The sequence below is a fragment of the Thamnophis elegans genome, chromosome Z (genome assembly GCF_009769535.1).
Source record: "Thamnophis elegans isolate rThaEle1 chromosome Z, rThaEle1.pri, whole genome shotgun sequence".
Classification (NCBI taxonomy): Eukaryota; Metazoa; Chordata; class Lepidosauria; order Squamata; family Colubridae; genus Thamnophis; species Thamnophis elegans.
This window is the reverse complement of record NC_045558.1, coordinates 99560707-99573676: the sequence shown is the minus strand read 5'-3', so window position 1 is coordinate 99573676 and position 12970 is coordinate 99560707. Positions and strand designations below refer to the sequence as shown.

At 39.2% G+C, this 12970-nt stretch overlaps 1 protein-coding gene across 1 annotated transcript in view; it reads right to left on the bottom strand.

Annotated features, from left to right (window-relative positions):
- Positions 1–1702: 1702 nt before the first annotated feature.
- The window catches only part of CAVIN1 (caveolae associated protein 1), a 30046-nt gene continuing 18778 nt past the window's right edge, over positions 1703–12970 (bottom strand). Inside the window, exon 2 of the mRNA XM_032237478.1 lies at positions 1703–4229. Within this exon, the coding sequence (XP_032093369.1) occupies positions 3540–4229 (690 nt within the window). The 3' untranslated portion in view covers positions 1703–3539. The remainder of the gene's footprint in view (positions 4230–12970) is intronic.

Here is a 12970-nt window from a genome sequence, read left to right as displayed (position 1 = left end):
ATTTCCTTCGATCATTTCATCTGAACATTTTTTTTCTTTTCCAGTAAAATTGTGCAAGCTAACACAAGGGTGGGATTCAGCAGGTTTGGACTGGTTCTGGAGAACCGGATGCTAATATTGCCAAACTATTTATTGCAAAGACTGGCTGGCCCTGCCCATCGCTCCCAGGAGTCTACACACAGCCCGTTCATCATGCCAGGTAAGTGCAGGGGCCGCACTGAGGTTTTGGGAGGGCGAACAACGGGACTTCCAGAAGTCCAGAAACAGGCCCATTTCCAATTTCTGGAGCCCAGAGGAGGACGTTTTCACTCTCCTGGGGGCTCGGGGAAAGCCTTCAGAGCTTGGGGAGGTGAAAAATGGTCTCCCAGAAGTCCAGAAATGGGCCTGTTTCTGGCTTCCGGGGAGCCTCCGGAGCCTGGGGGAGGCAGTTTTTGCCCTCTCAGAGGCTCAGGGAAAGCCTCCGGAGTCTGGTGAGGGCAAAAACACCCGCTCCCAACCTGGTGCAGGAAGCTGAGTAGGCCATGTCCCCCATGGCCACACCCACCCAGCAACTGAGCAGAGAACTGGTTGTTAAAAATTTTCAATCCCACCCCTGAAGCCAAGGTGAATTATAGGTAGTCCTCGAGTTACCACAATTGAGCCCAAAATTTCAGTTGCTAAATGAGACATTTAAGTGAGTTTTGCCCCATTTTACAACCTTTCTTGCCACAGTTTTAAAGTGAATCACTGCAGTTGTTAGTAATACGGTTGTTCAGTGAGTTTGGTTTCCCCATTAACCTAGCTTGTCAGAAAGTTACAAAAGATTATCACAAGATCCTGGGGCACTGTAACAGTCATAAATACATGCCAATTGCCAAGCATCTGAATTTTGATCACATGACTCTGGGGATGCTGCAATTGTTGTGTGAAAAATGGACGTAACTCACTATTTTCAGTTGTAACTTCAGTTGTAACTTTGAAGTCACTAGGTGTCAAAATGATTTATTCGATGCTGGATCAGCACTGTTGTTCTCTGTAGGAGGGGGGAGATGGGACGGGCACCTCCTGCAGCATCCTGACAGCCAAAATGGGACATGGGGTGTGTGTCTGCACTCAGCCCCCTGTACTCTGTTTTCAGCCTGGATGGTCTCCTGCAGCATCCTACTGGCCAAAATGAGGTGCACCCTGCACCCCATTTTGCTGTTTCCAGGCCAGCCTTGCAGGGCAGATTTAAGCACCCTGCAGACTTTTACTGGTAAGTTTTGCTAGTAAGTAAATTTTGCTGGTAAGATCTATTAAATAGTAAAAATATGGTGGACAAGCAAAGCCATTAGCAGTCTTCTCCAAACCACAGCATTTTGGTTGTATTGGCACTGCTGCACCCACCACTCCCAACCAATATCTTTTAGCTAGGCAAACTGGAAATTTTTTGTCCCTTTGAAGGATGCCAGGTTAGAAAGGGCTGCTCTAGAGAGTGAACAGTCATTTGGCCAATCCTTCTTCTACTGAGGCAACTGCTGTCTCCCTTCCCTCTCCCCACTTCCCAATGGGATCTATGTCTCATTTCTTATTTCAATTTATTTCTTGTTCTTGGGAACCGTTCCTCAAAAACAGAAAGGTGTTGATGTACTTTTAAAAAATGTCATCTGATTGTGGAAATGTTCCTGCTTCTAGTTCACTAATCTTTGTAATGTTGTTCCCCAAAACACTTTACACTTGTCCATGTAGAAAAGAAAGTTTATTATTCATGCTGCTCACCAGGATGCAGTCTTAGAAAAAAGAGCAATGCGGCTGCTTGGCACAGCACCCTCTTCCCCACATATTTATTTTCCCCAGAATGAGGCAAGATCCCCATCCCATCTTTGATGGTTTTGAAGGCCAAGCATATCTTACATCCTGGGCTCTCTCTTCTTCTAGATAGATCCATGACAAGAACTGAAAGGCTTGAAGGAAAGTGCAGTGCAAAGGGAACAACCCTTACTCACTTGCACACTTCTCAGTCCAATAAAAACACCCCTTACACACATACACTTCTTCTTGCTAAGGTCTGGGTAGCCAAGCCATTTCTGGGGATGTTAGAATAGGCAGTTCCGGTACAGATGTGGCATTTGTGGTAGATACGTTGGACACAGAATTGCAAGACATATGATGGATTCATAGCTGCAAATATTTTCTCCTTGACCATAGAGAGACACTGGGGGGAAATCCCAGTAGAATGTGAGGAAGGCAGGAAAGCAGGGGCTGGGGTAAATCACAAAATCATGCAAGGCAAGGTTACACGTGTCAGAAAATGGGGAAGGAGGCCATTGTCTTGTCACTAGAAAGCGAGGCTTCAGGCTCGCTTGAAAACTGTCCCCTGCAAGCCAAAGAGGTAGCTGTATGGAAGTTAGTATGTCTGTGTTTTTGAATAGTGTATTGTTCAGGGGAGGGGGGTTTCTGAGAATCCCTTTCCCCGTAATGAATTATCCTGTATTAGTGAACTCTTGCACTTTGACACCCTTTCTATGTTACAAGCTTAATAAAAACTGCATGTACTCAAGTATTACACAACTAGTTAAGGCTGGCCTATTGCTGGAGCCCTGGCATAGGCAGAAAATAACCCTGCAGTGCTCTCTGGATCCAGCCCAGGAATGGAAGTCAAGTTTGCTAACGTAATAGATGATAGTTGCCTCCTATTTTGTTGATGTTGATAACCCTTTATTGCTCCTAGCTAAAGCTGTCATAAGGCCACATCCACTCTCTGTCCTTGATCCATCTTTTTCGCCCTTGATTCTCCCTACTTGTCCAATGTTTCTTGCACCCACTCCTTATCCCCAGATCAGTATCCCTTTTTCAACCATGTTGCAATAGCTTCACAGATCTGTATAGCTAATAGTGCAAATGGACACCCTGTTTATATTACTCCCTGTTGATGTATTTATTGGCAATCACTTGATTCTTACTGGTGAAATAAGGTCTACTAAGTGCAACTTTTTCCATATAATCTCTTGGAAATTGAAGTATGCACAGACTGTATGCCTGAATCAGGCATCACAATATCTTTGAATTCAGGCAGTAATTTCCATGTTCCCTTCATTATTCCCTAGTTCTATGATATACTGAGCCAATTCCTTCTTTGCTTCCATACCTGCACTTCATTCTTCTGTCTGACAAGTTTGCGTTTAGGTCTCCAGGAAGCATTCTTGACATCAAAGAGGATAGCTAAGACGCAGCATGCTTCTTGAGAAATAGATTATTTCTTGGGTAGCACCTTTGGGACATTGGGATATTGCCATGGCAGGCTGGCAAAGCAAGCTTTTAGTAGCAGGAATGGTATTTTGCTGGATTATAAGTATGTTCCATGTTCTATATGATGAATCAGAAATATACAAAAATGCACCTTGAAGCTACATGTTGAAAAAGGGGGAGGGGAGCTGTAAAAATTCTGTATATACTGTGTATGTATATGTATGCATGTGTATGTGTGCATGCGCATGCCCATGTGAGGCCAAAAAGAGGAAATGTGGAAAATGTGGAAGATTATATATTAAGCATTTGATGCTTTCATGCTGCCACCTGCCTCACTCACTATCACTCTTCTCTTGAAGCACTGCATCTGACTCCTCGGTGATCTGCAGAAGTGTGCTCATCTCAGGGCTTTCGCTTCTCAGCAGATCTGTGTTCTCTGTCTCATCTCCACCAACTTCCACCATCTCTGTGGCCTTCACTTCTACCTCTCCCTCACGGATCTTCTTGACATGAAAGGTGAAAGGTGGCACTTTATAGACAGCTGTCTTGGAACGTGCATAGACTACATGATCAGGGGTGAAGGACTTCTTCAGCTTATCTCGGGAAGTCTTCATCTTCTCTCTGCGTTCAGTGGTGACTATCTTAGTGCCTAGTTTGTTCATTCTCTTCTCTAGGTTATGTCTGGTCTTCTCCAGATTTTGCTTGGTTTTCTCCAGGTTCTCTCTGGTCTTCAGCTTGGTCTTCTCTAGGTTCTCTCTAGTTTTCAACTTGGTCTTCTCCATTTTCTCCTTAGAGAATGCTTTCTTAAAGTCATCAACCTTCCTCATGCTGCTTCTCTTAATACGTTCTGCTCGTGATTCCTCAATAATCTCTTCAACTTCAACCTCTTCATCTGAGGAGAGCTCAATATGATCCTCTCCAGGGTGCTCCTCATCAGCTGGGATCTCTTCCCCTTCTTCCCCTTTTTCTATTTCTTTCACAGATTTACTTATGCTCAGCTTGGTTGGCAGTTTCACCTCATCCTGCAAAACATAAACAAAAACTACTGTGTGCATAATTTTTTGATCTTGTAAGAAATTAACAGGCAGTTAAAGTTTGTCCTCAGCTATGGTAAGAAAGCAAACCCATTATAACTTTGGTAATTCTTTTTTGTTTTAGCTAAAATGGATTTGCTAATCCTGATAATTTAGTGTGTTGAACACTGATAACAATAATCAATCTCAATCAGCTTAGAAATCAATCCATTTGTAGACCAGACTAGAATCTTACCTAGAAATCTGATTGTTTAAGCCTTTTGTTATTTTGGTACCCTACACTTTGAAATAAAATTTCATATCTAAGCATCATATTCATACTGAAAGTCTGGATCATGGTTTATAAATATTTTGGGGAATCTTTACAATACTTACTATATATTTCATTTTCTTTTTTTATGACCAAAAGGCCAAGAAGCGACAATAAATTACTTTTGAAAAAACACAAGATTGTCAATTTTTTGTGTAGTAACATATAAAACTAGACAAAGAATAATCAATTGAACTTTTCTGAAAATGGCTTTACCTCAGCATAGGTCATTTTTTTTAATGTCCACTACTCTACTGTATCTACCTCAGATTTATCTGGGGCTCTGTAATTCTAAATTTTAGATTACTTTTAACTATAAGAATGAAGCTTTTAAACATATTTTTCTATGTGTAGCTCCTTATTTATTGTTAGATGTTCTGTATATCTGAAAACAATTGTTTTTCTTCTTTTTTTCTGCTGGCTAATGATTGCACTAAGTTTATTTGGATTTGATCATGGCAAAAATGTTATTGTCTTATTCTCCCTTACTTCTGCTTTTGAATGCTACACAGACTATGATGACCTGCACAAAGCATCACTTAGCAAATCTTGAGTGATAGCTACTGTGTCAGTGGCAGAAATGGAACTATTCCCAACTTTGTTATAGTATTATTTTGTGGACCTCTTTTTGCAAATGTTCTTTAGAACAGATATCTGTACTAGTTGTTCTTTGCGTTTGGGTATCCCAGATATATAATAACAGCAGATACTTTGAATAAGTAACTTGCCTTGAGTTACTTATAAAGTTTTAAAGGCAGGAGAAAAATCTAATGTTGTTAACATGGTTAACATAATTAATTCATGGTTGGTGTTCTGTGTTATGGTTGGTATGTCATGTTGGGCAGCTCAATTCTGATTAAATTACAAATCATAGCTAACTCTAGGAAATATAATGTAAGAATTACTTCAATTTATAATTAACTTTCAAAAATATCTTAGATAGATCATCAAAATATTCAAAAATATATGCGCCTTGATTTTGGAAAATTTTACTTGGTGGAATATGTTGCTTTAAAACTTTTTTTTTTAATACCAGCATGCTCAAGTACTGATTGTCAAAGGGTCTTCCCCGCTACCCTGACCAATGCACATAATTTGATTTGAAAACCTTAAGTAATATAAAGAAAGCAGGCAGTTATAGATAGCAGTATATTTAATAAACCTGGAGCAATGGTAGCAACTAGATGTGACAATTTTTTCAACAAACTCTCTGTTTCTTGGCAATATAATGAGATAGATAAATGATAGGTAGGTAGGTAGGTAGGTAAATAATATACTTTTTCATAGATTAGATACCATTTCATTAAATGCATGGAATGTCACCTTGAGTTAGCAGATACATGTGTATGTGTGTACTTGGTGTACAGAGAAAAAAAACAACTGTCAGGACAGGTCATAAATAAATACATACATAGAATATAGATACCAGTGGTGGGTTTCACATTTTTTTTCGAACCTCTTCTGTAGGTGTGCCCTGCTTTGTGGGAGTGGCTTGCCAGCCATGTGATTGGATGGGAGTGGCTTGCCAGCCATGTGACCGGGTGGGAGTAGCTTGCCAGCCATGGGACTGTGTGGGGGTTGTTTGGCAATTATGGCAACTGGGTGATTGTGGCCAACTTGTAAAATATGGTGAAACTCACTTAACAACGCTCTTGCTTAGCAACCAAAATGTTGGCTCAGAAACTCTGGCATTTGAAGCATGCAAGTCTTAAAGCTGTCAAATTACAAGACCCTTGCACCCCTAACTCTTTAGAAAAAAACTCCAGGGGTGTTCAAACTTGACATCTTTAAGACTTGTGGACTTCAACTCCCAGAATTCCTCCTCTCGCTCTTCATCTTGATGATGTGCGGACGGGCGCTGGGCGGGAGCTGGAACCGGTTCTAAACGGCACTGTAGATTTGTGGAACCTCTTCTATAGAAGAGGTTAGAACTGGCAGGAACCCACACCGGATAGATACATATGTTATTTGATTAAATACCCTTATACTGTTAAGTCAGTCAATATAGTATAAAATGGTGTAAAGCAGGGGTAGTCAACCTTTTTATACCTTTTGCCCACTTTTGTATTTCTGTTAGTAGTAAAATTTTCTAATCGCCCACCAGTTCCAAAGTAATGGTAATTTATAAAGTAGGGAAGTAACTTTACTTTATAAAATTTATAAAGCAGAGTTACAGCAAATCCCTACCGCCCACCATGAAAGCTGGAACACCCACTAGTGGGCGGTAGGGACCAGGTTGACTACCACTGGTGTAAAGAATATAATCAGAATTCAACTTTGTCAATCTTTTGTCAGCCATTTCATCATGAATTCCATGTTTGAAATTCATTTAAAAAGCTATTTTAAAATCAGAAACCATTTGGTTTGGGAAAATGAAGTAATTAACCTACTAGATGTTCAGCTTCTGAAAATTCATTTTGAAAACACTAGATTAGATTAGCTAAAACTTTAATAGATTCAATTATTATCTAACTAGCAACAACTGCAGGAAGTAACAGGAGAGCAGGAGAAAAGAAAATCTATGTGGTTTGTTATCTCTGCAAGATACCAGCTCATGTTGACTCTTCTGAAGATATTCCATTGGGCTGCTGAAATTGTTCTCATGCTGGCATATAATTGTAAGAATACAGATTTAAGATATAACCCATATAACCTATGTTTGATTTTTCCCTCCCTTTAAAAAAACATTGATATTTGCATGGGAATTCTTTTGGCTAAAGAACATGGCAAGCATTATTTAAACACATCAAAATAGTGGGTAAGATTAAAAAAGACATGGGATTTAATACATGGCCCTGAAATGTTATGACAGTTTTGATTTATGTCATTCACTTGCAGACTGCCTGAAAACATATTGTGTGGCCTGGCATTGGTTTGAAACCAGGATGCAGAAACTATTGTTAAAACAATGATGAAAGTGATGGAGAAGGCAGTGCTCATATGTTATGCTAAGCTAACATAACATTGACTTGTTGGATAAATGACTGGAGTCACAAAATACACAAACTGGGAATAATATTTTGGAAGCTGGAACACTGATTTAAAAAAAAACATGTTTTCAACTTCCAGTATAATATTATGAAATGATTAGTGTAGTGATTATTTAGTTGTAGTGGTTAAGACATTGGGCTTAAGACTGTGAGACTATGAGTTTTAGTCCTTCAGTGGGCACAAAACTAGCTGGGTGACTTTAGGCCACTTGTTCTTTCTTAATCCCAGAATACAGGTAATAGCAAACTACTTCCCCCCAAAAAAAACTTGCCAAGAAAACTGAAGGGGCTTGTCCAGGCAGCCACCAGAAGTCAAGAAACATTCAAATGCTCACTCACTCCACTTGACCCCCCCCCCCCAATCATATTTAAAAAATATTTTAAAAATGAAATAAAGTATAGCTGATATGAAGCCCGGCAGTGTCAATAAATGTATCCATAGGCATAGTGAGTTATATAGCCATCACACTGGAAATCCAAGCCATAAACTATAGTTTATAAATCACAATGATATATTTTATACAGTATGTCAACCCAGAGGCAAAATAGCCATCTTATGACTTACTTAGTGTATGGCAAAATCCTAAAAGTGGAAGCAGTAGGCACCTCTAAGAAGCATTTGTCACAGGTCTTTCTCTGCAGACAAGTAGCAGAATTCCATCTGACATTTTATATTGCTGGAAAATGTGTGCTTTTTCTATTCGTAAAACTTTCAGCATCATCAGTAAATTTGTTTTGCATACTGATAACCAATTCACTATATATGCAAATTATTTTATGTATTTCAATATGTCTGCCTGATGACATTAAAAACCAATGTTTTATGGACAATTATACTTGTTGATCTGAAAATGTAATCAAAAATTTAAATAAAACATAATGCTAACCTAATCATTAGAAAGTGGATGTTTAAAAATTTAAATTAGTATTATAACTGTGCTTTCCCCCCCCCACTGAACTGCAATAGATAGCTATATTTAGATATGGAAATTCTGAAAAAGAGCAAATAATAGAACACCAATGAAAATCACAGTGAAAGTGTCCTAAATGAGGACAGGTTTCCCTATCTGATTAATTAGTTGCAAATGGGAAAATTACACCACTTGGATACAAAAGACCTTTCCCCCTCAAATCAATTTGGTTAACTACTGGTGTCAAACAGGTTGTAAGAAGCTGAAAAAAGTCTCAGGAAAGTGAAGTAATAATACAAAGCAAGTGAGATATACAGTATATCCTTGTTAAAAGCCTAATGTGGAAGCAGCCTCAGTGAGGACATTTGGTGATAGGGCAGCTATTCTTGAAAATAATTCTAAGCATTCAGAATATCCTACTACAAAACCCATTTTTTTTCTTTCCAAATGAGACATAAGCAATCTTGCTGAAGACTATCTAAGCCAGAAAACCTAGTGGATTGGGTTTTTCTTATATGACACTTTCTAGCTATACAATATTTTAGTTGTGTCCAACCTTTACGGGACCAGGGACCGGTTCCTCAGAGAGGCTTTTCTGCGGACCAGAGGGGATGGTGGTTTCACATGCTGCCTGCATCTTGTAGATGTGGCTTCGCTTGTTTGTGCGACCCAGTTTCTGGCATGCTGCGGACTGGTGCCGGTCCACGGATCAAGGGTTGGGGACCCCTAGAGTACTTGACAGATCAGAATTTCTAATGAGGGGCCCTTGATGGGGTAAAATTTATCCCTACAGGATGGCTCATTCCTTGTTTTTTTAATTATTATTTCTGTTAGGATAGCTAATTGTAATTAGAAGCTCAATAGTGTTTTTGATCGGAGTCAGCAAACATTTTCTATGCCTATCTTCTACAGGTGGAGCTGGCAGGCCAAAAGGCATGGCAACCATTGGATGGTGCCAGCCTGCAAGCATTTTATGCCCCTTTGCATGTGGGAAGCATAGCTGAAGCCCAGGGCATGGCAATCTGTCAACTGCGCACTCAATTTTTAGCTTGTTTGCCATATAAAAGCAGGCAGTGAGACTAATTTGGTCTGTGAGCTGTAGTTTGCCAAGCCCTATTTTAGACTAAAAAGCTGTACTTCCTCATAAGAGAAAGTGTCTGGGATGGCTGTGCTTTCTTTAAGTATTTGGGCACAGTTATTGCACTAAGCAAAATTCTATGTTGGTTGGTTTGGTTTAATTAATTTTGCAAACTTATTCAGTTTTGGCTAATTCCGTGAATCCTGATTAAAACAACCATTGCTTTGTTTAAGGTGTGACCTCATGCATTGAGCATGAGCTCAACCCCTTAAGTTTTGTTTCCACCCACTGCAAGTATGTTCCCTCTCTGCCCCAATAACTTGCTCTCATTGGAACGCAACCTTCTCTCTCCCCTATGCCACAATGATATTGTTTTAGGCCAGCGTGGGGACTCACATTATTATTTCTGCACTACAGCATTTCTTACAACAGCTAAGTTAGAGGAAAATATTTAATTAGATTTTCTTTATGTCAAGGTTTTTTTTTAATGGAGAAACTTTCAGTCAAATTTGCAATTTTTAGTGGAGCATCTGAGATATAGATATCAAAAGATGCACAGTTCTTTATCTGTCACCCCAACCCTTTATCGTTTTTCACAAATAAGAGATTTACCTAGCAATTGACTGCAAGCAAAAGTAAAATGTGCAAACAGCATGTGGATGAGAAGGGAGCAGATATGAAATGAGATTGGTTTTCACCCAAGCAGCACATAGCGTGCATCCTGCCTGGCATTCTCAAGCCATGCTGGAAATAGCCACTACCATACAGAGCATTGGGACAGAAGATTAAAGACAGGAAGATTTATGGCCCCGGATCTGTACTATTTGAAGAGAGGGAATGGGGAAGCTGTGGAATTACTAGGGAAATTCTTTCCCATAGGCTAAGGGGAACAAGACTGAGAGGCAGGAGGAAGGGGAAGAGGAGTCAAACATGAAGATCTCTTCACAACAAAAATTAAGATTTCTAGGAACATTGTAAGCATCTCAATTTTGCCCAGCAGGAATCCTAATCATGGCTTTCCTTGTTCTTTCCCTTTTGCCTAAGGATTGGTTTGGTTTATTAGATTTATATGCCACCCTTCTCCCAAGGATGAAGTGAGTTTCCACTTTCTTCTTAATGGGATGATGATAATTTTGTCACTTCACTCCTTAAGCTACCAAGAGTTAAAACTGATTAGCAAAATGCCAATAGCACAAATTAGAACACTGTGTTTTAAGGGATTGCATTCTTGTCTGATAATTCAATCCAATCAACTGACAAATATCAAGAGTCACATATTAAGTGGAGAATGAGATAATACCAAATATTTCCTGTTCAAAAGAATTTTAACTTCCAGGCAAATGCTCATTTATGGCAGTACCATATTTTATACTGGTTAGCAAGAGCTGCCCAAACATACTGTATATGAGATAGTGAATAGTACCATGGAAATAGTTTTTTGGGCGATGACTGGAGGAAAATTTAATCTCTCCCATTTCTGCTGATACTCTTTTACTGCCAGTCCTTTCTCCCTGCTGGAATTATTAATTGAATATGGAGAAAGAAAAACCAGTGTATGGGAGGAAAGCTAACCTCCACATTTTCCCTAAAAGAAGCCTTTCCAGATTTCATTTTCACAAAAATATTCTATTATTTTCTACATTGTTCCAAACAGCTAAGCTACTTCCTATTATCACCTGGACAGTATCTCCAAAACATGCCACTTGAGTCCTCAGTATTCCAGACTCATTATGCTAAATGAGTGACTACGGAAAGCATCCAAAAGGTATCTTTATGATAAGGAAAGAATGATTTTCCTAGCTCTGCTATAATGAAGCTGAATCTTTGCATTGACAAAGATGGTTCCTTAGAGATAGGCGAATAGGACTTGGGAGACTCAGGTTCAACATCCATTAAAGGTTCTTGGGGTAGTCAACCTCTCTCAATCCAACCTACCGCATAGTTGATGTGGAAGGGAAACTGTTATGTTGGGGGAGGTATAACTAACAACACAGTGCTTACAATGAGACAGCTATACTCTAAAAGAAAAATATTTATTATTTACATAGAACATCAGAAAATACAGACTTATAAATAATTCCAAGTTTTCTGTTTCTATATTCCTATTCTTTTTTTCCTACCTTTATCCTTAGATTCTTTTTCTTTTTAAATTCTATGCAAAGTGCTTTACCTTCCACTTATTTATTCACTTCTTTTGTTAGCCAATGCTTTCCTGGTTCAAAGCTCTATAGACTTTTATAGATATAGTACCAGGTTTGTGGGGTACATTGCACTGTATACAGTGACTGGTCCAAAGTCATCCAGTGAATTTCTTCAGTGGCTGAAGATTGTCTAAAATCTAAGCAAGCCTTATTCAATCCTTTCCCATTCATTATTCAACACCTTAACCACTACACTATGCTATCTTCCATCAATGGAGCTCTGCTGTATCTTCACTTTTTCCCTGCTACTAATTCATAACCTGCACTTATTGCATTCAAAACTTTGTATTCGGGCTACAGGTACAAGCAATTCAAGAGATGTTTATATAAAAGCATAGATAAATATTAAAGGGTGAGGCATTAAAATATACAACCCTGGCTAGATTTTTATTTGGGGGAAAAACCTTGTCTCTTGTTATTTACATACATATTACTATGCTGAATTTCAAAGCCTATTTGAATCTGTTAGGCCAAACATCTGTAAAAGTAATAAAGTTGCAATTGTAGTCCAGACTTTACAATTAGGCTTTTTTGGATGGAAAAGAGTTGCTGTTTGGAATCAGGATATCCCCCCACCCCTTTCATGGTACAGGTCTATCATTTTGTTCACAACAACACCTGGAAGGGCAATTCTTCATCTCTCAGAGACTCCAGTCATCATTGGCCAGAAACATCAGGAATCACTTCCTTCCCTGGGAAACTGCACAATTAATGCCCGAACAAAAGTTTCCCCTGCTTCAGAGTTGCATAGCTATATCTGGAAGCTAGCCATATCCGGACAGCATAGCTCTGATTCTTATCAATCTCTTCTTGGCTTCACAACATTTGTACAAGGAGAGATGAATTCCAACCCTCCCCATTGGTGCACGTAGGTCAGGTCCTACTTGTTGATCTTCTGCTTGCAGGTGGTCCATATTTCAGCAGGGAACTGTAACACCACACATTATGGAACCCAGTCAATATCAGAACACAACCCAATTATTTTTTTAAAGGTTTTAATCTTGCCTTTTTTTAAATCTGTACCTTAAGGAGGCAAATATACCAATATTCCTTTTTCATCCTATTCCCCTACACACACACACACACACACACACACACACACACACACACACACACACCAATCCTATGCGATGAATTAAGAGTGAATGATTGGCTCCAAGTCACCAAGACGATTTTCATATTTAAGGGAGGCCTGCAACTCACAGTCTCCTGTTTTTTTTAAGCCAAAACCTTAACACC